At 38.5% G+C, this 27,106-nt stretch overlaps 1 protein-coding gene across 10 annotated transcripts in view; it reads left to right on the forward strand.

Moving 5' to 3' along the window:
- Nucleotides 1-26,443, forward strand: part of MARK3 (microtubule affinity regulating kinase 3) — a 60,440-nt gene extending 33,997 nt beyond the window's left edge. Inside the window, exons 7-19 of one of the 10 annotated variants that reach the window (XM_048947499.1) lie at nucleotides 1,088-1,144; nucleotides 2,305-2,541; nucleotides 2,641-2,760; nucleotides 3,464-3,563; nucleotides 3,818-3,930; nucleotides 4,686-4,839; nucleotides 5,772-5,989; nucleotides 10,617-10,720; nucleotides 15,249-15,413; nucleotides 16,130-16,387; nucleotides 18,725-18,751; nucleotides 23,462-23,506; nucleotides 25,385-26,443. In XM_048947499.1, coding sequence (XP_048803456.1) covers nucleotides 1,088-1,144; nucleotides 2,305-2,541; nucleotides 2,641-2,760; nucleotides 3,464-3,563; nucleotides 3,818-3,930; nucleotides 4,686-4,839; nucleotides 5,772-5,989; nucleotides 10,617-10,720; nucleotides 15,249-15,413; nucleotides 16,130-16,387; nucleotides 18,725-18,751; nucleotides 23,462-23,506; nucleotides 25,385-25,730 — 1,944 coding nt within the window. In that variant the 3' untranslated portion in view covers nucleotides 25,731-26,443. The remainder of the gene's footprint in view (nucleotides 1-1,087; nucleotides 1,145-2,304; nucleotides 2,542-2,640; nucleotides 2,761-3,463; nucleotides 3,564-3,817; nucleotides 3,931-4,685; nucleotides 4,840-5,771; nucleotides 5,990-10,616; nucleotides 10,721-15,248; nucleotides 15,414-16,129; nucleotides 16,388-18,724; nucleotides 18,752-23,461; nucleotides 23,507-25,384) is intronic. The other 9 variants (XM_048947502.1, XM_048947500.1, XM_048947501.1 and 6 more) reach the window with 9 other exon arrangements.
- Nucleotides 26,444-27,106: the final 663 nt, after the last annotated feature.

The following is a 27,106-nucleotide window of genomic DNA, read 5'->3' on the forward strand; positions in this document are numbered from 1 at the left end:
CAAGTTACTGAAGCTTGAAATGCAAAATGACTGGTAGGACACTTCTTTGACCTGCCAAGAGCCTTGCTTTCATCTATTCTAAATAGAGTGCACAACATTGCTTCCTACAGATGCAGGAGGATTGTTATGTTAAGCTGGGTTACCTTCTAATGAGTTACTTTTGGGAGCATTAATGTCATCTCATCTTTCTGTACTGGAAATGTTAATCTGCAATACAGAATGGAAATGCATGTATTTAAGTGTAGTTATTACAGTGTATTATTTTTACATGCAATTAACATATTTTAAGTTATAATATCTGCCTCAATTCTGAACACACGTGCGTTACATTAAAATGTATTTTGACAGCATTTGTGATCATGTAACAGTATGACCTTATCCAGCTTTTCTCTACGTGTAAAGTTCTGTGCCTGTAGCTCTAAAGCAGTATACTGGGACAGCTGTGTAAGTAGCTTATATAGTCAGTTACATAAAGCAGGAAAAACCAAGGATATTTGGAAATTATGATGGAAGAAATTACTCTGGATTATTCTGCATATAGTTTTTCTATTGTTTGCTACTCGCATACAGTGTATGAAACAGCATATGCAGCTCTTGTCAGATACATGGTTGTCTCTCAGTGCAGAACTGAAATTTAGCCAGACAAGCTTTCCACCAGTAATTTCTCCAGTAGCCATGCCATTTCTTAGCCTTTCCTCTCCCTACTATGGCATGAAAAATCACCTTTGGACAGGGGCTGGAAAACTTCAGTCTAAAGGGAAAGTTTTTATAGCTGTATATGGTAGTGGAATGGAAATACTTCAGTAACCTTTCTGTAAGACATTGCTTCTACTGTTCTATAATTAGTCATACAGGAGAAAACAAAATTCTCTTTCAAATGTAGTAGAAACCAAATAGATTAAATAACAAACACCTAAATAACCTAAGTTATTTATCAGCTTTCCTGTAAATATGTTGGAGTAGTTGCATATATAGCTCTGAATTGATAAGTACCTGTCCACATTAGTAATTAATAAATGTTGAACTTTTTGATTAAAACTGTTTCTTTGAGATACCACTTATATAATTGGGCTTGTTTTCTATCCAGATAGTATCTGCAGTGCAGTACTGCCATCAAAAGCATATTGTTCATAGAGATCTCAAGGTGAGTGGGGAAAAGTGTGTGTGTGTCTGCAACAACTGGTTTCTGTACCTGTGGGTGTGATCTTTATGGTGCCTATAAAATGTAGGATATACTTTGGGGTGTAGGTTTTCTTTTTGCTTACATTATAGTAGATTTTGGTAAATGTTTAGAGTATATAGAACTATTTCAAATAAAAGGATTTGTTATGCTTCTCAATACTGAAATCTCATGGCTTTTGAAAGATAGCATTTTACTCTCTGATCAGATTTCAGTCTGTTAGAGGTCAGTGTTAGCTGCAAGGTCTTAAAAACAAAAACAAGCAAACAAACAAACAGAAAAACACTCCACAAACCTAGTTTGATAGAGCTGTGATAAGTGTTGATTTTGGACAGAATCAATGATCAATCGTGATGACAAAACTAAAAAATGATTTTTTTTTTTGTCACTTGACACAAAGTGGTGATTGTAGAAGCACAACATGACTTAGGTTGGATGGGACTTTGCAGACCACTCTGCTCCAACCCCTGCAGTGTGCTGGTTGCCCCCCACATGCTCAGGCTGCCCAGGGCCCCATCCAACTGGCGCAGTTTCTCTGGGCATCCTGTTCCTGTGCCTCACCACCCTCTGAGTAAAAAATCAGTTGTTGTGTCAGTTCTCCTGACATCAGATCTAAATCTGCCCTCTTTAATACCATACTGCCTCGACCTGTCCCTTCTTGAAACTGTGCCTTTTGTATTAATATATTGCTACATAACATGTTAAATATATCATAGCTTTCTAAATTAAAAGCACAACAAAATGCACCAGTCCAACTTGAAAAAATATTTAAGGGTTGTGCGTACTATCAAACTTCTGCAGGAATGCCATGTAAATAAGGAGTAGGGAGAGAATTCTTTTTTTAATCTTCATAGATTAAAAATGTTAGCTACGGTGCTTCCATGGAGAAAACAGATGGCAATAGCACAGTTTTCAGTTATCACAACAGCTGCCATAGACCGAAGCCATTGTATAGACTATTTCAAAACAGAATATATGAACAGTCAGAAGTATATCAAAAGACCTTGCAGGAAAGGGGAATGTTAACAGATGTTCCAGCTATTTCCATTTTAAGAATGAGTTAAAACGGGCAGTAGCCTCTTAAATCTAGTATTTTATTTTATGAACCTTTCTTTCTCTTTCAGGCTGAAAATCTATTGCTAGATGCAGATATGAACATTAAAATAGCTGACTTTGGTTTTAGCAATGAGTTTACAGTTGGAAATAAACTGGACACCTTTTGTGGCAGCCCACCGTATGCTGCTCCAGAACTTTTTCAAGGGAAAAAATATGATGGACCTGAAGTAGATGTTTGGAGTTTAGGTGTTATTCTTTATACCCTCGTGAGCGGATCTCTTCCTTTTGATGGACAGAACTTAAAGGTGAGCTTTGTGCAGGAATGTTGGCCTTCAGGGGGCATGTTTCCTAATGTTTTGGTTACGCGCTGCTTATGACTTACTGTCTCTGCTTCTGTTACCAAGGAACTTAGAGAAAGAGTACTAAGGGGAAAATACAGGATTCCTTTCTACATGTCCACAGACTGTGAAAACCTCCTCAAACGTTTCCTGGTGCTAAACCCAACAAAAAGAGGCACTCTAGAGGTAATGACAAAAATAACTGTTTTAGTAAGCTCCTCGTCATTTTTTGCAAGCTTTATTTTTGAGCTGGTCAGTAACTTGTTGTCATGCTGTTCATGAATAGTTTATTTGGAGTGGGTTCCAGGGGAATTCAGTAGAAGACACAGCTTTTTTTATTTACAGTTTCATTTGCAGGAATTACAGGACAACCAACTCTTCATTACTTCCAAAATGAATGAGACTTTACACTGCACACATCAGACAAATTTTTCCTGATAGCAAGCGTTTTGATTCCTGTGCTAATGGATGATCAACCAAACTTAACAAAAGGGATGTGGGAATATTCACTATTAGCTTATGGTCTGGTTGCCACCTTCTTGCGTTTTGTGCCACTGTGGAGAAGAAAGACCAAAATAATGCTGGCTTCCGTAGACTTCTGTAGCCAACTATGACTTGTCAGAGGTGGCTGGTGCTCCTTGTCTGCGTACTGGACTTTCACTTTTCAGCTGTGTGCTAGAATAGTGCTGATTGGGCAGTAGTTCACCCTGATGTGCACAGTTGATTCCTGTAACAGGAGCACGGCAAAACTGAGTATGTGCTGGGGCTTGTTCTGAAAAAGAAAAATGTCAGCAAGCATTAGTATTTGTTAGATGGGGGAATCATTCTTTCCACAGCTCACTTTCTTCGCTACTAAGTATGTTGTAGTAACAAAAACCTTTCCTTATAGCAAATTATGAAGGACAGGTGGATCAATGCAGGGCATGAGGAGGATGAACTTAAACCTTTTGTTGAACCAGAACTAGACATCTCGGACCAGAAAAGAATAGGTAATTGAGTATTTTTCAGAATATGTTACTATTTCTCATGATGTATTTTTTCTGCACCACACTGTATTTCTTTCCCATTTGGACGAAGTAACTAATCTTTTAATTTGATGTCTTATTAGGCTTTTCTGTTCTCATAGTTAACTGTTTTGTTTCATTCTTCGAATATTTCTTTCTTTCTCTTCTTTCTCAAGTTGAACATACAAGAAGTGTAAGCATCAAAGTGTTTGTTGCTTACAGCATGTATTTGTTTTTAGATATTATGGTAGGAATGGGATATTCTCAAGAAGAAATTCAAGAATCCCTTAGTAAAATGAAGTATGATGAAATCACAGCTACGTACTTATTGCTGGGAAGGAAATCATCAGAGGTAAGGATCACTCTTCCAAATGCAAAGAACCGAATGTATTAGTGTCAGTAGAAAAATCAGAAGCAAATATTAAATCAGTAACTATAGGCACTGCATTCCTGCATGCTAGTCTAGTACATTTTAGATCAATTTTTTCTAATCATCAGTGTCAGCTGAACTCTCTGAATGATGCTGTAAGTGATCTCAACATGGTCTGATTCAGTAAATTAGTTTCTGTAGGATACCAGGAACTATCCTGCTTGATCAGCAGTGACTCCTCATAAGGGCTCTATGCCAGTTACTATCCTGCCTAGTCCAAGAGCTCAAGTGCAAATGTGCTTGCTGTAAATATTTTAAGAGAATTGAGGAATAGGGCCTGTTAGTCTAAAAATGTTCTCACATTGCAGAGTACTTTCTCATATGATACCAAGTGAGCAAGGCACCAGTGAACTGCTCTCAGTTCCTCTGCTGGAGGAGTTGGCTTCTGCTGAAAAAGTTCGAATCTTCTTGTTCAAATCTTATGGAACTGAGGGGAGGGAGAGGGTTGGAAATATAGAGATGGATTTTCATTTGTCCTTTCAGAGGCTTCAAATTCTGCTGAGATTCACCTAAGGCAGCTGCACAAGAACTTAATCGATGTTGGGCATAGTTAAGCATTGTTGCCTGCCCCTCTAAGCAGGTTCTTGCTGTCACAAAATTTCTTGCAAGCTGGAGGCATTTTGGTGGGCGTTTGTTTTGTCTGCACATGTTGTTTCACATTTTCATTTATGTTGCAGTTGGATGCAAGTGATTCAAGCTCCAGCAGCAATCTTTCCCTTGCTAAAGTTCGGCCAAGTAGTGATCTTAATAATAGCACTGGACAATCTCCCCACCACAAAGTTCAGAGAAGCATATCTTCTAGCCAGAAACAGCGGCGCTACAGCGATCATGGTGAGCAATTCTCATTTGCAGTGCTGTGGCAAGTAACAACTGCTAGCTGTTCAGTTCCTGAATTTGTCTCCATCCCCCAAAGATAAAGAGGACAATGACCTGACAATGAAATGTAGTTAATTGTACAGTGATAAAATAGTTTATCACTTTAATAGCTTAATAGAGGTTAGTGGCAAACTGAAGCAGTTTCTTGGCTCTTCAGGCTGAACATAGCCTGCAGGCCATTAGTACTGCTGGCAGCATGGGGTTATGTCTCCAGGTATGTGTCTCAGAAATCTGTTTTTATCAGACACCAGCTTGCACAGTGTACATTGGGTATATGCTAGTGAAGGGTCTCCTCTGATCCGAATGAGTCAGTTAATTGTTCAGTGGCCTTAGATGACTCTTCAGGGTGTGGGGCTTTTTTCTTTGCAAGCTAAACCAGTGTCAGTAGTTAAACCCCAAGACTCTATTAGGTTCTCAATTCTTACATTGAAATCAAGTAGTAACTTCATCTACTAAATTCAAATGATTGTTTGTTATGACCTTCCCTGTCTTTAGCGAGCTGAAATGAAGAGTGTTATGTATCTTTGAATTGTTATACAAGGGAAGACCTTACCAGAGGTGATTTGAGTGTCAAATTTGCCAGATTTATTAAAAAAAAAAAGGGGGGGAGTGTGAAGCTTTCTTCATATTTTCCTCCAAAGAGAAAAAAGCAGATGTGAAGACACAAGTGTTTAAAAAGTAAGAGTTTATTGCTCTCTAAATATATTATTGTCTTCTAAAGTATGCATAGTTTAATAATTCAAGAATGACCTTTTTGCATCTCTGATTCTCAGTGTTCATTATTTCAATTTTCATGAGTGTGAATGCATTTCTATTGTAGAGAAAAATAGCAACTGTACCTCTGAGAAGAAAAATCATTTTTCTGTTTCTTTTGTTTGCTTTTTAAGCTGGACCATCCATCCCCCCAGTAGTGGCATATCCCAAAAGAAGCCAAACTAGTACTACAGACAGTGACCTAAAAGAGGAAGGAATTCAATCAAGAAAATCTAGCAGTAGTGCTGTTGCAGGAAGAGGAATTGCACCAGCTAGTCCAATGCTTGGAAATGCCAGCAATCCAAATAAGGCTGATATTCCTGAACGTAAGAAAAGTTCGGCTGTCCCTAGTGTAAGTAGAAGCACTTATTTATCAAAACCACAAGATGTTTTTGAGAGAGAGTACTAATCTAGCAATTCATCAGTGATGTTGATTTTACTTTTACATAGAGTAAATTTAGGTATCTCATATAATGGCTTTTTTTTCCTTGCATCCATCAGCTGTTCAGTTATTTGTTCCTGAAGTAGTTAGTAGGTATTAGTAATTAGCACAAATAGCTTTAGAGAAAAGGGAAAAAAATAAATTTAAGGCCATCTCCTGAAATGAAATATATGAGTATGAAATATATGAGTATGAAATTCTTCACCTTTTGTACAGAAGAATGAAATCAGTTTGCACTTCTATACTTTGTGTGCTGAAAGAGCCAGATTATCTTCGATCCCAAACAAGCTGTTCCAAGTCATAGTTACAGGTAGTGGGATTTCCAGATTGAGGCAGCTCTAAAAAAGTGTTCAGAGGTCAATTTCAATATATGCTTAAAAGCCTTTGTCAATGTGGGCGTTCCTCCAACAGCAAGAAAACAAAAGATGCATGAATTTATGGGATCTCAAGTAATAGACAGTAAGAAGGAAAAAAAAGTTTAGGAAAATTCTTGTTGATTTCAGTTTTGTTTTAGTTTGGTTTTAGTTTTTTAGTTTTGTATAGTCTGGTGCCTCCCTGTGAAGCAAAATTGGAAATCTCATTTCAAGTAGCATTTCCTGAGCTCTGTAACATTCAATGTATATATATTCTATTATTTGTTTTTCACTTGGCATCTTCAGTATTTTATCTATTCTGCTGCACCACTCCCAAATTTCCACTGCTGCAATGGCAGCAAAATGAGCTCACAGCAATAGGATATTATCTCTTCTGATTTAGTGTGTAATTCCAACTCTGATCTTTTATGAGCAGTGCTACAAAATGAACATGTAACCCGACTTGTGATGTCAGTTTAAAATTGTCCCTGTACTTACAGTGCTTTATGTCAGACTGTGCAAAATCTTATTTTTATTTTCCAGCTAGAGCTCAGTCTTTTGCTTTCTGGCTGAGGATAGAGGGGAGCACTAAGTCCTTTTTCACAGTTCCAGGAACTGATTATTTCTTGTAGCATTGATAAGTGTCTAAAAGAAGGGGGGGAGATGAGTGGAAAGGATTTTAGAGCTTCCGTATTGTCTTGAAGTAGGAAAAAGAAAAGAAATTTGAGGCGGAAGGAGTTTATGTTCTTGCAGAGCGTTTAAGTCCTAAAATCAGTAATGTGATGAGAAAATTACTGAACAGGCAGAAAAATACTGTCTTTAAAAATAATTACTGCTTTCACAGATACAGCAGAAGTAGTAGAACTGGTCTTTGCTGGAGACTCATGTTCTGTTTTGAATTGTTAAGATCTTTAGGCAGTTTGTGCTTCTCATTTAATAACAAAATTTACAAGTATGCACTTAAGGAGAAGAGTTACTCTCTTATAGCAGGTAACCAAGTCTGGTGTTGAAGTTAGGACTCCAAGCTCTTCTTCTGAAGTTGAAAAAGCATGGAACTCTTGCAAACTAAATAGTTCTGCAAACTGAGGGAGTGTGCATCAGTAAGCTTCAGGCTCATTAGGGAAATACCAAATTAATAACAAAGACCTGCTACAGAGGATGCATAGTTAGCAGCAGCTAATAATTCCTTGATTACTACTCACAGCTTTGGGTTTTTCCTCATAAGGCTGCCCCAGAACCCTTGGTGTAGCTTTTAGAAAAGTGGAAGGAGAATGCATGGCATGTTTGGAAAATTATTTAGAACCAAAAAATAAAAATAAAAAAATAAAAAAAAACCCCACTGCCAAAACAGATTGGTAAATAGGTTGGTTCATTGTTGATAGTCAGAAGCTGATTCTTGGAAAATTTTTCATCAGTCCTCGCCTTGCTGTCTCCTAATGTGAAAATTACCCATCTAAACAGTGGGCACAAAACTTGCTATGCGAAAAGAGGACGACTCTGTACCACAAATGCATCTTTTATGCTACATGTGGGACCTCGTGTATATGCTCAGAAGCCTCAAAATGTACTTTGCATCACCTGAAAAGAAAGCACCCAATGCTGTCAGGATGAACTTAGCTCAATTCTGTCTCATCAGTCTATCAGTGTGATGCTGTTGACACTAATTTCAGATGTCCTGTGCCATGCACCTGTGCTATTTAATTGTGTGCAGAGAACAGCAATATACAGCCTGACCGAACAAAAAAATGGTAGCTGAAGAACTCCCTAGATCAAATCATAAAAGGCTGTATGCCAGAAAGGGTAATGGCACCCATACCAGGACTGCATTCTTGCTGAAACGGAAATGTGGAAGCTCAGAATGTTCCGGTATTCTGTCAGGACCTTTGTAATCTGAGTGCTTTTTTAGATCTCTGTAATTTCAGTTATGAAAACCGAAACTTAAAATGCCCACTCTGAAACTTCAAAATGCATTTCCTTAAGGTTTGATCCAGTACAGATGACTTCTGTGACTTTCCACATGTGCAACGTCATGTAATGTTAAAATGTACGGTGATGTCTTCTCAAGGGAATCAAGATTTAATGTTCTAAGGCAGCAGGTAGATAGAAGGAAGCTATCCATTATTGTGCACAATTCCCACCAGAAAGCATCAGCTATTCTTGGTGCTTCCTTTAATATCTTCAGGAATGCAGAAACAACAATATGCAAATAATGTGCAGTAATTGAATGTACCATAGCTTGGTGGGGGCTGCACAAAGTGACTTGCACTCCGTTTCCTTGTGAACATGCAAATGGAACTTCATGGTAGGTGTACAGCCTTCATTGCTGGCTAGTTTAATGAAGAAGGGAGGAGTTTCTTCCCACATCTGTGACTGCACAAAGTTTAAGAATCAATATTTTACAAAGAAAAAGATGAGGGACATGTAAGGAATAATATAAAGGGAAGCACCAGCAATAGGAGGAAGACTTCTAATGATTGGCAAGTGCCTATCCCTAAGGAATGCCTGGTGAAGAACACTTCAAAACCCAAGAAACAACTAAATACGTATGATGACTTTTACTAGCTCTTTCTGCTCATCTGAAATTGTCTTCTTACATTTTCATGCCAAGTGATTGCACGGTTCAGCCCTACGTTTTTATTGGTACATTCACACAGATGTCTAACGAGTCACTTGTCTTTTAAGTTGACAAGATGATTTCATTGTTAAATCTGCAACTCAGGAATTGTGCTGTTTGAGACTCACTGACTGTATGAGCCAGTATTTTTTTCCTTAAAGCAGCAAAAGCCATTTGTGTAGAAAGCACTGGAAGAGCATTTGCTTGAGAGTATTTTACTTAACAGTTTTATTTCAGGCTTGGAAACAAAAAAGGTTTGGCTCCTCTCCTTTTGTGCTCAAACTACCTTTCCCTCAGTTTCTTTTTTCACCATTCTTCCCGTGATGCTCTACTGTGACCAGCTCATGACATGTTTTCTTAATGCTATTTTAAAAGTCCGCTGAATTTCCCTTGCCTATCATAGCTGTAATTCTTCAAGAACTCCAAAAGGTTAGTTGAGCATGAAGTCCCCCTGCCTGACTCTTGGTGGCCATCCTTACTCAACACGTGCTTATCCAGGTGCTGACTAGTCATTCCCTTAAGCTAGCCTCCAAGATATTCCCCAGCAGTGACATTTAAAGTCAATAGTGTATTTTGCTTCCTGCTTTACCCTGTGACCCTTTTCTTTAAAGAAAAATTTTGAAAGGTTTATTTCTATTTTCCAATCGTATGCAGTTTGTGTTATGTTCTGTTCTTGGGGTGGGGAAAAGCTATAAGGCTTGCCAGCTTGTACTTCCTCTACAACCTGGGGTGCATGTTTTCTGGACCACCATGCTTTTCCTAAAGAAATTGCATCTAACGTTTTATAATTCTGTTATCTGTGAATTACCTAGCTTCTCAGTCGTTCCTGGAAAATTGACCGCCAACTTGGGCATATCTCCACCCTCTTTCTCTGTAAAGACAGAGGCAAAGTAATTCTATTTCTTTTCTCCCCTCTCAAATAAGGTCTGTAGCTTAAGTTCCCCTGGTTTTCTTGTCCTCAATGTATTATGCTTGTATTTATATGTGTATTTTTTAAAATGTCTTACTAAAATTCTCTACGATTTGTCTCTTTAATTTGACTTGCTCTTCCCTGTTTTTCAAAACTTGTCTAGTGTTCTATACTATTTGAATATTTGAAAGTCCATGTTTACCTTCCCACTGAATTTTTCCATGCCTGTTTCTTAAATCTTTGCTTTTCCAATCTTGTCTAAGGATATTATTTTTAACTTAAAGGGAAATGTACATTATCCAAATGGTAAAGTACCTCAAAAATAGGCTATAATGTAGTACTCTCTCTAGTATGAATTATTATGAATTATTGTTATGAATTATATACATGCTGAAAATTTGGATTTCAGAACACTGGTAATTTAAATGGTATATTAATTTTGAGACATCCACATGAAATACAAGAACTGGTTTTTTTAATTGCATTATTCTTTAAAAATACTTGGATATGTTTGTCTATTAACGAGTTAACTTACTGAATTATTGTGTTAGAACTGTGTAGAAGTAGCATTACATAAAACAGCCTTCAAGTATATGTAGCCTTAATCCCAGAAAAGTCTTTTTGTGGGGAGTAACAAGCCTATGTTTTTTTCAATTGTAGAATAATACTGCCCCTGGAGCAATGACACGGCGCAACACTTACGTTTGTAGTGAAAGAACCACTGCTGATAGGCATTCAGTGATACAAAATGGCAAGGAGAACAGGTATATGAAATGTCTTCCTATGGTGTACGTCCCTTGTCTTCACATTTCCCCCAAAAAATGTAATGCCTAATTTAAAAATCAGTAATACTGTAGTGTAATTCCTAAAGAAAGGTGAGTACAGATCTTTGGTTGTGGAATACCTGTGTGTTTGTTTTTCCTTATGCTTAATACTTATTGTCTTTATGCACAGAATGATCGCAATGTCCAGTTAAATACGTTTCATATTTGTGCAGCTTTCTTCTTGAATTGGTGGTCAACTCCTGTGGTTAAATATCATCAGCTTGCAGAAGAGGCTTATTTACTTGCAAACTATAAAAGTATATCTCTCTTGAACCATTCTGTTTTTATATTTCATTCTAAACTGCACTTGCAGGTGTGATTGTTTGGAATATCTTTTTCCTCTGTAAGATTATAGGAAGATAATCAATTTTCTCTAAGCAAAGATGAAAACAGTGGCAGGCCATTGTCTTGGACTGATAATATTCAGTGCCAATATCCTTGTAGTCTCATTGCTTCCCAGTATTTACGGAATTCATCTTCAAAAAGGGAAGCACAGACATCTCCATACTTTGAGTGAAAACAGGCTTACCATTACTTTACTGGAAGCCTAACTGGAATACGCAATGTAATTGGAGTCACCTAACTCACGTGTCAGCACCACAGCCGCATCTCATGCTGTCCTTTCCTGAGTATTGATGACTGTAGAGAGTTGCAGGAAATAAGTATCTGTGAACATAAACTGCAGAGTAACACTTATGAAGAATACTACTAGATTTCCTGGCTGGCAGAATTGTTTTAAGTTCCAGCCAACTGTTCTTCACAGAATTTTGCTAGTCTTGAAAGGTGGTAACAATTTAGTAGTTGATTGTTGCCAGGAGAACACTGAGATTGCTAGTAACCAACAAAAATGCTTAAGCTTGGAGGAGCGTATAACATTTCCCCTACTCTTACCAGTTTTCTCCCTATCTCTTTCCAGTTTTAGGATACATTATGAAATATAGGGAGAAAACAGGTTTTTTTTCTTCTAGCTCATGTTAAAGTTGGTGAAAGATTTGCAATTTTTTGCACAGAATTTCTCCCTTTTCTTTTGAAAGCATATTAGGAAGAGTGGTGAAGTTGTGATGTTGAATGCAAAATCTGTCCGTCTCGTGTTTGACCCATGTAGCCTAGGGTAAAGAGCATGACATTGACCCTGTCTCTTCCTCCTAGCTTTCTGCAAACTGAAAGTGAGTAAGGAAAAAGTCAAGTGTAAGTTTCAAGAGAGCCAAAAGTCTAGCTGGCCAGCTGGGCCTACAGTCAACTGTCTTGTGAAGTACAGCCCAGCTATTTGGTACTGTCTCTTAGTGTGTCTGTCTCATCTGTTAGTCCTTGTTAACGTTACCGAGTTTGTTTAGATTGAAGTTCACCATCCTTCATTTCATTTGAAATGTTTTTTTTTTTCTTTCCCAACTCACTTTGAAAATAAATCTTGCTGTCCAGGATAGCTTTGATTAGTTTTGATTACTTGATTTCTTGGTTTGTTAATAACACTTTTATTCATCTTTAAACTGATATCTTTACAGTATTTTGTCAAAAAATTCTTTATGATTCTTATGAGTAATTATTTACCAGGAATGCTTGAAACTCAGGTATCGCCTTAATTTAAGAGTGACTTTATAATGTTAAGGAGTTGTCTATTGGAGATGCTTTTTTTTTCTCTAGCTTTGACTTTCTCAGCAAATTGTCTTTCTAATTTGTCATGTAATGGTTTTAAGTTCAGAGTTGACGTTGTATATTTGACATCTCTTTTAATTCTGTTTTCTTTCCATACTTGGTCATCCTTATGTAACTTATATACTGTACTGACAGTAAAAAATGGCTTAAAAACATCATTTGCTTCTCCTGCAAACTTTACCTCTGTTTGGATCGCTTGGTGTGTCTGAGCATTTATGTTTTGACTGTTGGGAAAAAGGTCATCACAGGTTTTATCAAGTATTTTTGCTTACTACCTCCTTGACTCTTCATATAGGGTTAAACAAGATAAGAGCGTGAGAGTGAACTGCTAATTGTTTTAGAACCAGAGACTTCTCATTGTCTGAAATGCTTTGGTGTTGAAGTGCACGTTAATTTTGACTCAGTTTCTGACTTTTTGTGGAGATTTACAGAACTAAGTCTGACATTTGTTGCTTTAACTGGGTAAAGGCTTGGCTGATAGCATGGAATGCAGACCTTTAATGCAGGTTAAACAAGCATGGTTATTGATGAGACTGGCTCTTCAGAATGAATTCTGCCTTTCTTCAGGTGTGTTTTTGTTATATCTCTAATATCATTGTTGTATCAGCTTGGCAAAAAGTAACTTCAGAAACTTGTAATGTTTTTTCTTCCTTCTGAAGTAATACCTGAAGTAGGACCTATGCTTTGTCAAAATCCTTTTGTTAACAAAAAAAAAAATATCTGTGCTTTCAAAATGTCTGTTTGTGGAGTAAAGGCAAGAGTAGTTACTTTAAATGATTTGTTTCAGATTGGATTTTGGATTTTCTGTAGCCAGGCAGATATTGACTGCGACCTGGTGAAGACTTGGGCGATTTGCTTTAAAATGCAAGATGCACAGATTTAAATTCTCTGTTCTTTCTGTAGTGAAAATAATAGTGTTAGCTGTTCTGTTTTTATCTTAGATGTTGAATAATCCTTAGGAGGCACTGTTTTGAAAGCATGGTAGCTTTCAAGAATCAATAGTCAGTGGATTTCATGTTCAAGAAAACAGGCTTGAAGACCTCAAGCCAGATTGATAGAAAAGAGTTTTCAAATCTCACATCCCTACTTCCACACACTGTGTGGCTGACACAGGCATTCTGATGGACATGACTCTGGCTCTGCTCCAAAGCCCTAAGCATTAATTAATGCACTTAGGGACTCATGAAACACTCTTCATAATGATAGGCAATTGCTTTTACAACAGCCTCAGATTTTAATAAGCCTTGGCACTAATTGATGAATTTTAGCTTGCTGTTTCTATGTTCCCAGGCTGGTAATCCAGGGAAGCTGATTTCCAACATAGCTTCAGATGAAGAATTCTCATGATTTAGTTTGTGCTCTGGTACCTGATTGATACCTTTAGCTACCACTTATTTGGAGGCAGATGACTGAAACTATGAGGCTAAATAAAACTCGAGTCTCATGTTGCAAAGATTCTTTCTCCTTTATTGTTTACAACAGAGCAGGAGGAAAGTAGGTAGAGCGGTGCAGTGCTCGAGTGCTTCGTGACCACATTTGGGGATTACTTCAGTTTTGTGTATTGTTTTGGGATGAATGCTCATTTCCTCAGAATTTCTTAATATTCTGGTGTAATGTAAAAGCTGGACTGTTTTGCAAGGTTGGTTTTAGCAGACTGTAGTTGGCATCTTACAAGATTCAGCAGCGCAAAGAGATGCATACATGACTCAGGTGAAATTCCTCTTCTGTTTTAACTTTTCCAGACTCAACAAAGCAGTAAATTTTGCTGTTTTAGCGAGCTCTGATGTCTGAATTCTACGGCATTTTCCAGTAGAACTTTGAGAGCTAAGCCCAATAAATGGGTTGTCTTCTACTTGTAGCTGAACTTAACGTTATCTTCTCCAAAGCCAGACATACCAGAATGAGATAACAGGACATGAATTTCAGTATATAAAGCAGTGAAGTCACTTGGAAACGAGCATGCAGTGTCATGAAGCTGTCACTGACAATTACTGATTTCTTAACCTCCAACATAATTTTGGAATTACAATTGACATACTCCAAAAGCAAATGTAAGCTATATGATTTATGGTGCAGTAGCCCTGAAGGTCCAATATATAATGTGCCTCTCAGATTTCTCCCATTCCCATCGTTACTAGATAATACAAAAGCTGAGAAGAATGTTTCAGTCCAAAGGAAGATTAAATCTTTATATTTCAACATACTATATGGCTGATAGATGACTGGCCAGCTCTATAGCCTCCTTCAAATCCTGAATGGTTACTTGAAGAGCTTGATGCTCACAGCCAGGCAATATGAGGTGCTCTCTAGTAGTCACACCTTTTCTTTCAGAGAACACTAAGCATTACTCTTTTCTTCTTATATGTGCCAGCTGATGAATAGTAGCTTTTTTGTTTGGATCTCTGTGGACTTGCTTAATGTCATGATACTGTTTCTTTTTTGCCATGAAGTTTCCTTGGTTATTAGGTAGGTCAAGATTTGAATGTGTGTCCAGCTTGCATTGATTTCTGTAAACATGGATAATTTCTGGAAACGGGTATTTCACTGCAGTGTGGGAGGGTGTCATCACTACCTAATGCTACTGGTAAGAACTATTACTTAATAGAGATGTCGAGTGCTCTGTATAATAAGGATGTGATTTAAGAGGAACATAGGACAGTTACTGTTGTTTACATAGAAGAGGGTCATTAGAGTTCATGTTCTTTTCACAGATTGGTTAATAGAAGGAAAAGTTTGCTTTTTTCTATGCAGTAGTTTGTTGTTGGTCCATCACGTTCTTCTTTCTGCCTCTGCCTGAACCCAAACCCCCTCACAGCCTGACAGAAATGTTCGCTTACGCAGCTAGCCCTGCTTCAGTTTGTACTACATCCTTCTCCAGTGTTCGGCTGCGACATCAGAAGTCGATGTCCATGTCAGCCTCTGTGCACACGAAGATGATGTTGCCTCCAATAGACAATGGCGCAGATAACTTCAGGCCTATGTAAGAACCTGAAATCATTGTGAAACTAACTTATACCCACTGCTTCTTAACTTTGTGCTGTGGAATTTTAGTCCTAGAGTGTTCTAGTATATATTGCCCACAAGATGTGTGTTTCCTTATTTTTAGTCTTGTTTACATTTGTCTTGTGGTGTGTCAGGCTGTCTGTGACATAATCCTGCAATAATAAATGCTAATTATTTTAGTGTTAGGCATATTGGACATTCCCTATTGTCAATGTTTGTAGGAAACTGTAATCTGTACTCAGAAGGACTTCACTGCTTGGAGCCGTTCGCTTGTAGAGAATTTCCTGTAGGACATGTTCAAATAAGCGAGTTTTTGGAAGATGTACAGAATATGAAGGGAGCGATACTGCAGTTATCTATTGCTTCTTTTTCCTGGAAGGAAACTTTACTCATCTATTCTTTTATCAGTCCTCTCAGTGAAACACTGAATGCCTAGTTTATCTGGTCTTCTCCAGGATACTTATGTTGCGTTTTTCTACCTACGTAGGTTTCTGTTTCAGCAGCCTTTTAATCCTAACTTATGAATTTTGATTCCATACAGTGCTGTAATAGTGCTGATATTTCCAACCCTGGCCAATATAGAAGTGTCTGCTTATGCTTTTACCGTAGAACGTAGTGTTTTGTGTTTCCTGCAAAAACCGTCGTGCTTCCGTGAAGAAGTCCTAGCGTGGTTTTTTTTGTTTTCTGCTCTAGCACTATTCCCGATCAAAGAACGCCTGTCGCTTCAACTCACAGCATAAGCAGTGCAACCACACCTGACCGTATTCGTTTCCCCAGAGGAACGGCCAGTCGGAGCACCTTCCACGGCCAGCTCCGTGAGCGACGTACCGCTACCTACAACGGGCCCCCGGCCTCCCCCAGCCTGTCCCACGAGGCAACGCCGCTCTCTCAGACTCGAACCAGGGGTTCCACTAACCTGTTCAGCAAACTGACTTCAAAACTCACAAGAAGGTACGTCTTTTAAAATGGTGATGCTATACAGGAACGCTTTCTTATTGTCAGAGAATGGAAACATTTAGAAGTTCATTATGTAGGAGGCTTTGTCTGCAGTTGCTGGTCAATAATTTAACTATGTCTGCAACTTAAAATGCATCAGGTGATGGTGTATTTTTTTCATAGTTCTTTTCAGTGCAGAAAGCCATTTGTTTTTAGCAATTGAATCAACTGGGAATAAAAACTGACGCAGGCTCAATCTGTGCTGATTATTCTGGGCTCACTGCTTTCGTGTCTGTGGCACCAGTGCTGCAGAGCTGAAACGTTGCAGCTCAGTTCAAAAGCTGCTCACTGTGCATGATCTCTCAATAGAAGGCATAAACTAGAATATCAGTCCTGATATTTAATGCAGTGTTAGGAGCTCAGGGTCCTTCTCTCTTTGGCTGTTTCCACACAGGTAGAAATATCACAGGTGAAAGGGTAGAGGCAGAAAAGAACAGTTGATTTTTGGCAGCAGTGCTAGCACAGGTCATTCTAAAGCAATGGCAGTACTGCAGTTTCTGTCTAGGCAGTAGTCTGCTAGGCCTGAAAGCTTTAATCCCGTTTCACCACTTAGCTCATGCAGATTCTGGTGTTGGTGTGACGATGTGCTACTGTAGCCAAAGCCTGGCGTAAGCAGGTGCTTGTTCCTGGACTGACTGTTTTTGTTCTAATTGGACTCCTAGTTTCAAACAGGTGTAGGATTGAAATTAGCTCCCACAAATGCTAGAACTAATGAATGCTAAAACCTGTGGATTCGTATATTACCTACTTCAGACCACTGAGGTACCACACCACTTGTGTTTGCAGAAATGAGGATTTCTTTACTTTTGTTTTAAGGTGATCTCAATGCTTCTGTACCCTCCTCATCTCATGAAATTTTGTAGAATATATCATTCTAATCTTGGCACGCTTGCTTTTATTTTAGGTCTATGGCAATGGTGTTGAACCATTTCCCTCCTGTTGTGGGACTGTACGTGTCCACTCCCCAGTAACTTCTTCATAGTTTTCTATACAAAATAACGTTCAGCCAAACTCCAGTTTTTCACAGCTGGCTGATTACAATTTAAGGAATGAATTTTCTTTAAATAAATAAATAAACACGTGGAAAAATCTGAACAGAACAGCCTTGCCTTTTGGTAAATGTTTTACCCTGCCCAGCACTCTTAGCTAATGCTTCTCTGGGAGACTGTGTGCTGTGAAAAGTTCCTTTCTTTTTCTCTTTAGAGATTAAAGATGAACTTGATTTTTACTTTTTTAATATAAAGTCTTCTGCTTTTTGTCAAGTGAGGTTTTAAATCAGACGCATCTTTTTGGCACATTGTTCTGTACTTTTGTTTGTTATACTCTAAATTTTCCATTCTGACATTCCAAATGTGGACACTCAAACTGTGAACATGTAAAACTTTTTACTTGTGCTGCTGCAACATACTATTTTTCATTCAGTGTGACGCTCACTTGTTCAGACAGCAGTCCAACTTCTATCATTACCTCCATTTTCTACTTTTGCAGTGCAGTTTGCTTTAAGAAGTTCTTCCCCAAGTGCTTTACACAATAGTTGGAATTCCATTTGGACTTGATTAAATAACAAGCATTTTTAACACAATAGCCCTGCTACGGGTGATTACATGCGCACTTGGAGGACCTCTTGCAGTTGGTGTAGCTATGCTATGCACAAACTACTAGGAAGAAGACAGTGCCATCAAAGAACACAGTTGTTTCTTCTCTTTAAATAGAAATAAATACATTAAAGTGTGCTTTTTCATTCTTGTTTCCTCTGTAGGAGATCAGAATCCTTTTGATAATTAACTGCTTGTGTCCTGATCTAGGCACTAGCTTCAGATTTTGTCATTAAGTTAGCCAAATATTTGAGGCAGTTTTTAGCACAGTATGGGGGGCAGCATTATGAAGGGAGGAAGAAGCCTAGCTCTGAAGGTCTGCTAATAGTTGGAGTTGCAGTTTTTGCGTTCTATTTAAACTCCTTTTAAATAGAAACATCTTTTTATGTGGCCTTGCATATTTTTGGTTTTCAAGTGAAACTAGTGTATATGCTCACAACTGCTATAGTAACTCATAGTAACTGCTGGCAGTGCATTTCGCAGGAAACAAGTAAGTTTGGAAACATTAATGCTTTAAAAAAAAAAAAACCAAAAAGTTTTTCAGACCTTAAGTCATGTGCCTAATCTCAGAATGTATTGAAGTGTAATTTCTTTGTGCATTTAAATGAGGTCTGTTGCATGTTTCACTCTAAATGGATTTTTCAGTTTACTTTGTACAAAACTTTGTTAATTATTATTTTGGCTTAATTTCTTTTAGAAACATGTCATTCAGGTTTATCAAAAGGTAGGATTTATTTATATTTAAAAAAGTGGCTCCTGCAATTAACAACAGATTTGGCTTTCTAGCCTTGGTTTTCTGACAACTAAACTTTCTGCTGAGAACTAAATACTGTCTTTCTTGAGAGGAAAGCATAAATCAATGCATTAACTCGTGATGATATCTAAGAGTCTGCAGCACCTGAATAACAAGATGCTAAGCATGCCTTATGAATTCTTCTTTCTTTGATAGAGTTGGTAGCACCAAAGTAATTCTGTTCTATGTACTAATACACTTAGCATGCTTATGTTTGAAAAATGAGGTGTTTGGTAACAGTGATAAAAGTTTCAAAACATAAGGTTACAAGCAAATAAAGGTAAGTGAAGGGAAATTGACATTCTCTGCTCTGTGGTACTTAAATTGTCACTGTGATGTGTTGTCTGTAGCGGATACAGGAGAAAGCAAACTGAATGTGGCTGTGAATCCAGCAGCTTGTTTTGTGTGGAAGATTGAAAGAAGGTGAAATGTTTGCATTTTTGTTTTAAGATGGGATGCCTTAGCTGAAGTGAATTGCAGCTGACTTGCAAACAGAGCACTTGAGTTACGAATAAACTGTAACGTCTACGTTAATTTTTTAACTAAGGGAAAAAGCTGAAAAGTGTTACATTTCGAGTCCAAAGGATTGAATTTAGGCTTACAATTTGGGAATTCTTATGTATTTTAAGTCCATTACGAAGTTGCTAACGTTGGCAATACAAATTTGATCCATGTACAGATTTTTCCAGTAGAATCTTGTGATATTCAGTATTGTGCTTTGGAGTTCCTTAAAGAATGTTTCTTCCGTTTTCCGACAGTTGACCAAAAGTTTCATCTGTTTTAACTTCCAGACTACGAGGCTACGCATGTTTCTGCAATTTGAAATTAGTCAGACCATTTCAAGGAGGTGCTTCGAATAAGGAGACCTCAGCTATGTTAACAGCTACTTAAGTTTGGGCTTATTCTATACATCATCTAAAGGTTTATCCCTGCCTAACCGAGTAAATTCCATTCCGCTTTAATAATTATCAGGGCACTTCCAAACATGACTGTGTTTAGAACTGATGCTATTGGATCGGCTAACACCGTCACAGCTTTCTTGAGAAGAGGAACATGTACAGACTGGTAGCTATGGAAAGGAACCATCCAGTATGGTATACAAATGAGACTAAACAGAGGCAATAGTTCTCGCTCACCATGCGTAACAAGCGATGGAGCACATACCACTTTATAAAAGGAGCTTTTGTCTCTGTAGTCACATTCATTTTTAAACAAAGAATTGTGGTCTGTGTAACCTCCACAACTGAATGCTTGTAAGCTCGGCATTCAGTTGCTCGGAACTAAAACGAAAACTGCTAGTGGAAGTTCAGATTGAAGCTAGAGGGCCAGTCGTCATCTTTGAGACTTTAAAAAAGTAACTTTAATTATTTTTTTAAAAAGTTCCTTTGACTGCTGGTCAGGAATTTTAGACTGTAGTGGAAATAATTGCTGCAGATTTTATTGAATATGTCTTTTGGATAAGAGATTTGCAGAGTCTTACACCACCTACGCAGGACCAGACTGTGCTTTTTAAATTGTTTCACATGTGCATCATATTCCTCAGCACCTGATGTGTTAAATTCAAAATGTTATATTTTTGGTAGTTTCTTCTCACTTCATATGCTGTGAGTCTTACCTAAATTCACTTTCTTTGGTACTGGAAGAGCTACTGTAAGCCACATGCATGCATTACTGCAGTGTTACTTTCGAGGAATCCTAGAATAGGTGGGGTTGGAAGGGTTCTTAAAGGTCAGCTAGTTCCACCCTTCTGAACAAAAGCAGATTCTTAGTCATACTTTTTTCAGAATTACTCCTAATATTGTGCCTACTACATGGACCTACTATATATATATATGTGTGTATATGTTTGTGTGTATGTGTGTATTTGTCTTACACCATGCACTGTGCTTGCACATCTGTATCATGGAAAACTAACTTTTTTTCTGACGGCAGAAATCACTTTCTGTATTCTGAATTTGAATGTAGCATCTATTCTTTATTTCCATAAATTCCTGTTTTAGTGTTGCCCTCTTTGCTGCTTTTCAGTATCCTTTTAGATAATTTTCTGTTTAGCTGAATTTCTAACAAAGAATGTACAAAGATGTAAAGAACAGAAAGCAGTATGACTTAGGACAGATATATGGAAATAGCCTTACTTTATTAATCAGTTCACAAACTGTGTAACAGGAGGAAAAAAAAAAAAGGAGGTTGTGTGTAGGCATTGCCTGACAAATGAGAGCCTACTTTTTTTTTATATATTCGTTCCATTCTGAAGACCAAGGATCATCTTGGCCCATAAAACTAACTTCTGTAAAAACACAAGCAAAAGCAGAAGATTGTGAACACAAACCACCAATATGTGGTTCCCACAGAAGTGGCGTTTGTGTCAGCAGTGAGAAGGCCTAAGGGGCTGCATCGGAATTGCAGAGCTACCCAAACAATACTGGCAGTACAGTAAGTTAATGTTCCCAGTGTGCGAGTGCTGTGCTGTAGAACTCAACTGTAACAGTTTCCTTCGTGAAGGAATGGGCGTCTGGAGAGATTGGCACAGCTCTCCCCATCTTGGCCTGGCGTTTCATAGTTGAGAGCATAAGTCACTGAGTGCAGTTCTTGGTGCTGAATGGATGGAGACTGGAGCATGGAACAACGTAATAACGGAAGGATTTCCAAACAGGTTTCAAGGGAGTAGAGTTTGTCATTTCAAGGTGGTGTGTATTTTGTTATTTTTGATTCTGAAACTACAGAACCTGCACAGTTCAGTCTAGAAAGGTCTGAGAACATAAAAAGACAGGGATTTTTCCTCAAACTTTTCTGGGTGGGTTCCATTAACAGTAAGAGTGTTCACTGTTGGGAGTACTGATTACCCTCCCATTTTCTACAACCTTTGGCAAGTTTAACGTGAAAATTAAAAAATGGAAGTAAAATTATCTCTAAATGCTTGCAGCTCTTAATGAGTTTTTACATTCTAGGAGCACGGCAGTCTCTTCTAAAGCTCAAATACTCTTTAATTTCTCAGTTGAGCAGTGTATTCACGCTTGTTTGCCTTCCTCAGTAAAACAAGCCTGTCGCAGATCTCTCCCACATATGAAAGGAGTAGCTGTGTTCTGCTGGTATAGGGGTTCTCTCTTCCAGCCTTTTTCCATTTCAGTCTTAGAGTATTGTTGTAAAGCTTGGGTTTGTGAATTGTATCTACCTTCTCCAATGTTCATTGTAGTAGAGTAGCACTTGATTTTTACCTGCCTAGAAGTTCATCAGTGCTATTGATGTCTTAAACTTAATGTGAGTTTCAGAAATGGAAAGTAAGTATGGGCTGCAGTCAGTCTACTCAAGAACATTGGCAGGGCTGTAGCCTTTGGGTCAGCTGCCCTCCTGTGTGACTGAGAGGAACAAGTGGAAATTTTTCCCCTTGAGAAGGTTGAATATAAAATTACAATGAAAATAGCTACCAGTAAAGCACACTTTGAAGTGCTAGAATTGGGTGAGAACTTGCCAGTTGTGCTCTCATCATCTTCATTATCATCTTTGCTTGTTACAGCTTTTTATTAGTCCATTAGTCTCCTACCAGAGTTCCCATCTTACATTGTGCTGTGCAGGACCTTGTTGTACAGGGCTCTTGCTGGATGTTCTTATGGTGAACAATGTGATGAGTGCCACAGCATCTTCTTACCTATACTTACATTGCAGCATTGATTTTCAGGTCCATGTCCTCCACGTGCTGCACAATAAGTGTTGTCATTTTGCTCCTCATGGTACTCTTGTAATGTTCCATTGTGACAAGTCTGCACAGACCAAGGATTATCTGTTTCCACTGATCTCAAAGACCCCTGTTTCCTCATCCCAACCCCTCAGAAGAAAAAAATGAGGAAATTAAGCCTTATATCACCTCACACAATCTAACATAAATATAATGTGGAGCCATGGTACTGCAGTAATGGGAAGGTAAAGAAAGATGACTTTCCTCTTAATTCTGCCTGATGCTGGGATATTAGCAATCAGCAATGTAGCCTTAAGCAGTGCAAAAGGATAGGAAGCTTAACTTGCTTTGGCTATAGAAGATGCGTCAGTGTGAGAATTAATAGCACAGCATGGGAAATCTTGGATTTACCTCTAAATTTTGGTTAAAATGTATATGTGTGTTGATCGTTTGCTTTAGATGTCTTGGTGTCGTTTAAATATCCAATTTTTCAGATTTGGTGTGTGTGCAAACACAGTTTGTCTGGACTAGTTCCTAACTAGTTCCTAAACAATTTGCTTTTCAAATGTACTCTTCCACTCCCAGATGACTTTTTTTAAAACAAAACAAAACAAAAACACCTTGAAATAATTAGGACTTAGTTATTAAATGATAACTTAATTTCAATTTGACATTTTCCACTTCAGACATTCAACTTTAATGAATTCTACAGTGTAAATATGTAAGCACACGATGTCAAAAATAGCTAAGGGTCTTTTAAAAGCTATAGCTAATAGACTTTGGTAAGATGTTATATTCTGAACTTGTTCTAATCTAGAAAGTTCATTACATCTTTGTTGCTTTGTATTTTAACACGACTTTGGTATGATTACAGTGTCTTCTAGCAACTGCTCAGATATTGTATATTGTAGTGTAAGATTTGTCTTCTCTTTCCCACTTCCTTTTGCTTCTGCGTTCTTTTCAATGAGGCTCCCGACTGAATATGAGAGGAACGGGAGATTTGAGGGCTCAAGGTGAGGGTAAAATTTTTGTTTCAAATGTTATTTAGGTGAGTTTGAACCTTTCTTCCCTTGATTATGTGGCACAGTGGCTTCAGGCAGCAGCTTTTGTTTTGTTCAAGGCTTTGAAACTAAACAAAGAAGCGTTTTTGTCTGCAGAACAGCTATTAAAGCACTGACTGGCTTGTTTCTAAACCTTCATCTTTCCTGTTGCCTTCTCCCTCGTGTGTTTTTTGCATTTTAGTATTTATGATTTGCTGTTGTCTTGTAGATCCGTAGGTAAGTGGTGTCTAGTGAGACTGCACATGTGTGGGATAACCACTGAAGGGTGTTAAGATTTATTTTTGTCTCCAAAATCACAAATATTTTCCATATTAAACTCTTCCTCAAATCTTTGTGTTAAAAATACTAGAAATTATTGGATTTGTATTTGTTCTGCCAACCATTTCAAGTAGAAAAGGCTTTCTAAAATCGGCATTGAATAAAAGTTGGTGTTACTCCTCCTGTCCCTTTTGCCAGCTCCTGCAGCTGCATTAAATTAAAACCTGACAGATAAAACATGGTACATCAGCAATCAAAGAGCATGTAGCATCTGAGAAACCATATAGCTGGATTTGATAGCATAATCCTTTTATTCTTGCAGTTACTGGGAGTCTTTATAATAGAATGTAATAGAATATAAAATTATGAAACAGGTTATCTTTGCAATAGTTATTTTTTACCTTGTTGTTTTTTATGTAACTTTTTCATAATTGCCTGCTTAATGCTCAGAGAGGGAAGAGAGCATTGTGCAAGCAGAAATTCACTGCCAAATATCATAGAGAAGAGCTTAACTTAACTGTAAACTGAGCTTTGAAGTTCAGTGTGAGACCTGAACTGTGTGGTTTAGGGTCAACAAGGTTATGTGTTTTCATAAAATATGAAAGCATCATGGTCAGTATGTTAAAGTCACTTGCCCTGGGGACAAGTAAATTTGAAGATACGACTTTCCGTGCATGCAGACTTTCCAAATGGAAATCTGTCCCATTTTTTCTTAAATGTTTAAATGTAGCTCCTTATTCTTCAGCTCTGCGACTGCTGATTTTAATGGAAGAAGAGGCATTATTGTGAACCAGAAATTTCTGGATCATTTCTTTTCCATTCTCCTGTATAACCTTATTTCTCCTTACCAAGGGAAAAGCTTTAAAGAAAAAACAAAAAAAAAACCTTGCAAACTTGGGAAATGAGAAATACAAAGGCATATTTTTGCTGTCTTTTAGAACTGTGGCAGTAATAGCAACCCTCTTGCCCTGGTTGCTTACTAACCATGTTAAGTTGTGTTTGATAGTGACTTCCAGCTCTCCTTCCTGCATTTTGGTCTCCAGGACTCTTGCATGCATAGATTCTATCTGCAAAAGACTCCATCACATTACTTGATTGATACTAAACAAATTACTGACCAGCTTAAAGACAGAATATTTCCTCCCTGTTGAAGGTAGCCCCAGTGTCCTACAGTATGGTGGTTCTGTAGTGAACATCTCGTAGCGTGAAAGCTGTCCAGCCCAGAACTGGCTGGCACTTGACTCAAGAGTAGGACTTGGAGCAACACTTGACTTAAAACCGAATCACAGCTGATGTGTGTGATTTTCCTCAGTGAGGTAACTTCCCTCACGCTCCCAATTGCAGTGACCTCCAGTCGTTTCTCCCATCGAGCCTTACCTTTGTTTCAGCACCGAAGGCTGGCGCTTTATCTTTACTGTGTGTTTGCACAGCAGTGAGGGAGATGGGGTGCTGCCCGCTGCCAGGGCCCCCAGGCACTGCTCTCGTAGTGTGTGTTGCCTGTGAGTTTGCTTTGCTGACGCCTGTCCGGGAGAAGTGGCTCGCCCTGCTAACTGATGCCTTGCTGTCTTTCAGCCGCAATGTAGCTGTGGATCAGAAGGACGAAAACAAGGAAGCCAAGCCTCGCTCGCTGCGTTTTACGTGGAGCATGAAAACCACCAGCTCCATGGATCCCAATGACATGATGAGGGAAATCCGGAAGGTCCTGGATGCCAATAATTGTGACTATGAACAAAGAGAGCGTTTCTTGCTTTTCTGCGTCCACGGAGACGGGCACGCGGAAAACCTCGTGCAGTGGGAGATGGAGGTGTGTAAACTGCCAAGACTGTCCCTGAACGGAGTTCGCTTTAAGCGGATATCGGGAACATCCATAGCTTTTAAAAACATTGCTTCCAAAATTGCCAATGAGTTAAAGCTGTAACGAGAAAAATAGTTAAGTTGTAAATTAGTTAGCAATTTCAAGTGTTTTGAGAATTCCGATGGAAATGTATAGAATAACATTTAGGCAATAACTTCTGCATCCTTCTGAATAGTGATATTAAAGAAAACAAAGCTGCTGAGCTGGGAGGGAGAGTTGGACTTTTTTATAAGTGCACTACAGCATTAAAGTTGCCTACTATGTAAAATATTACCCCTTCTACTTTATTTCCATTGCTCCTAAGTCTTTGACAACAAATTGAAACACAGAATATATTCATTTAAATATGCCTCCTGTTTGTGTGGACGTGTGAATGTACAGTATGTGTGTATAATATATAAAGTATTATATGTAAACAATTCATTTACCACATGGAGCTGTACCAGTACCTCTTTTTGGGCTAATTTTGGTGCTAAAAATTGAAATGGCCAAGGAGGAAACACTTGAGTTAATATTTAAAATAACTGAAGAGATAACCAGTAAACGCAGGTTTACAATTCACTGCTGTGTTAAGGAAAAAAAAGGGTGTGAAGGGTTTGGATTTACGGTTGTGAACATTATTAGTCCTGTTTTCTAAGTAGAGCTCATGAAATTATTAAAAATTCACTTCTACCGAGTAAGTCTTGCATTATATTTTGCCCACCTATTTATTATTTAAGTCTGAATCAAATTTTAAAAATGTAGTTGATTTGTGCATTAAAATTTGGGTAAATGCTTCCATTCTTCTGCTTCTGCTAAACTACTAAAACTGTATCTTTATCCTTCTGGCTTAAGAGTTTTGATTGCAGCTAAGAGTAATCTTCCGTTGCTCCACAGTCCCTCTGCAGAACAGTGTGGTGTGCTGAGCGCTAACCAGTGGCTTCTTCTTTCAGACTTCTCCACCTTAGGCTAGGTCAGACTGATAATAGCACAAAAGGACTCTCAAGTAGTTCTGATGCGAGTCGCCATACGCGAGTCTGTGCTGCTCCGAAGTATTGCTGCGGCCACGGCAGTGCTTTCCTTTGCTTTCTGAGTGCGCACAGTATCGAAACCCAACAGTCAAACTCGGCTGCTGATGTCCCCTGTTGTAACATCCAGCTTGCTTAACTACAGCCATAGGTAGTGGCAGCTGAAAGTTTCCCTGCAGCTCTCTTTCAGCGTGCTCCCGCTTGGCTCTGGGCACGTTGCTGTTGGCTTCATGCCGGCTGTGTCTCCAGATTCTGCTGAGGAGGGAGTCCGCTGTTGCTCTTGTGCCGTGCAGTGTGGAACCTGCCCCGATGGACGCTGGTGGCCAGCTAGCTTTCTGTAGGACACCGAGCTGCTGTCGGATGGTCCCCGCTTCTTAACCACCACTGTGGTGAGCTGGATTTGGGCTGGCAGACCAGAACCAGGAGCTTTCT

Source organism: Lagopus muta, chromosome 6 (assembly GCF_023343835.1).
Source record: "Lagopus muta isolate bLagMut1 chromosome 6, bLagMut1 primary, whole genome shotgun sequence".
Taxonomy (NCBI): Eukaryota; Metazoa; Chordata; class Aves; order Galliformes; family Phasianidae; genus Lagopus; species Lagopus muta.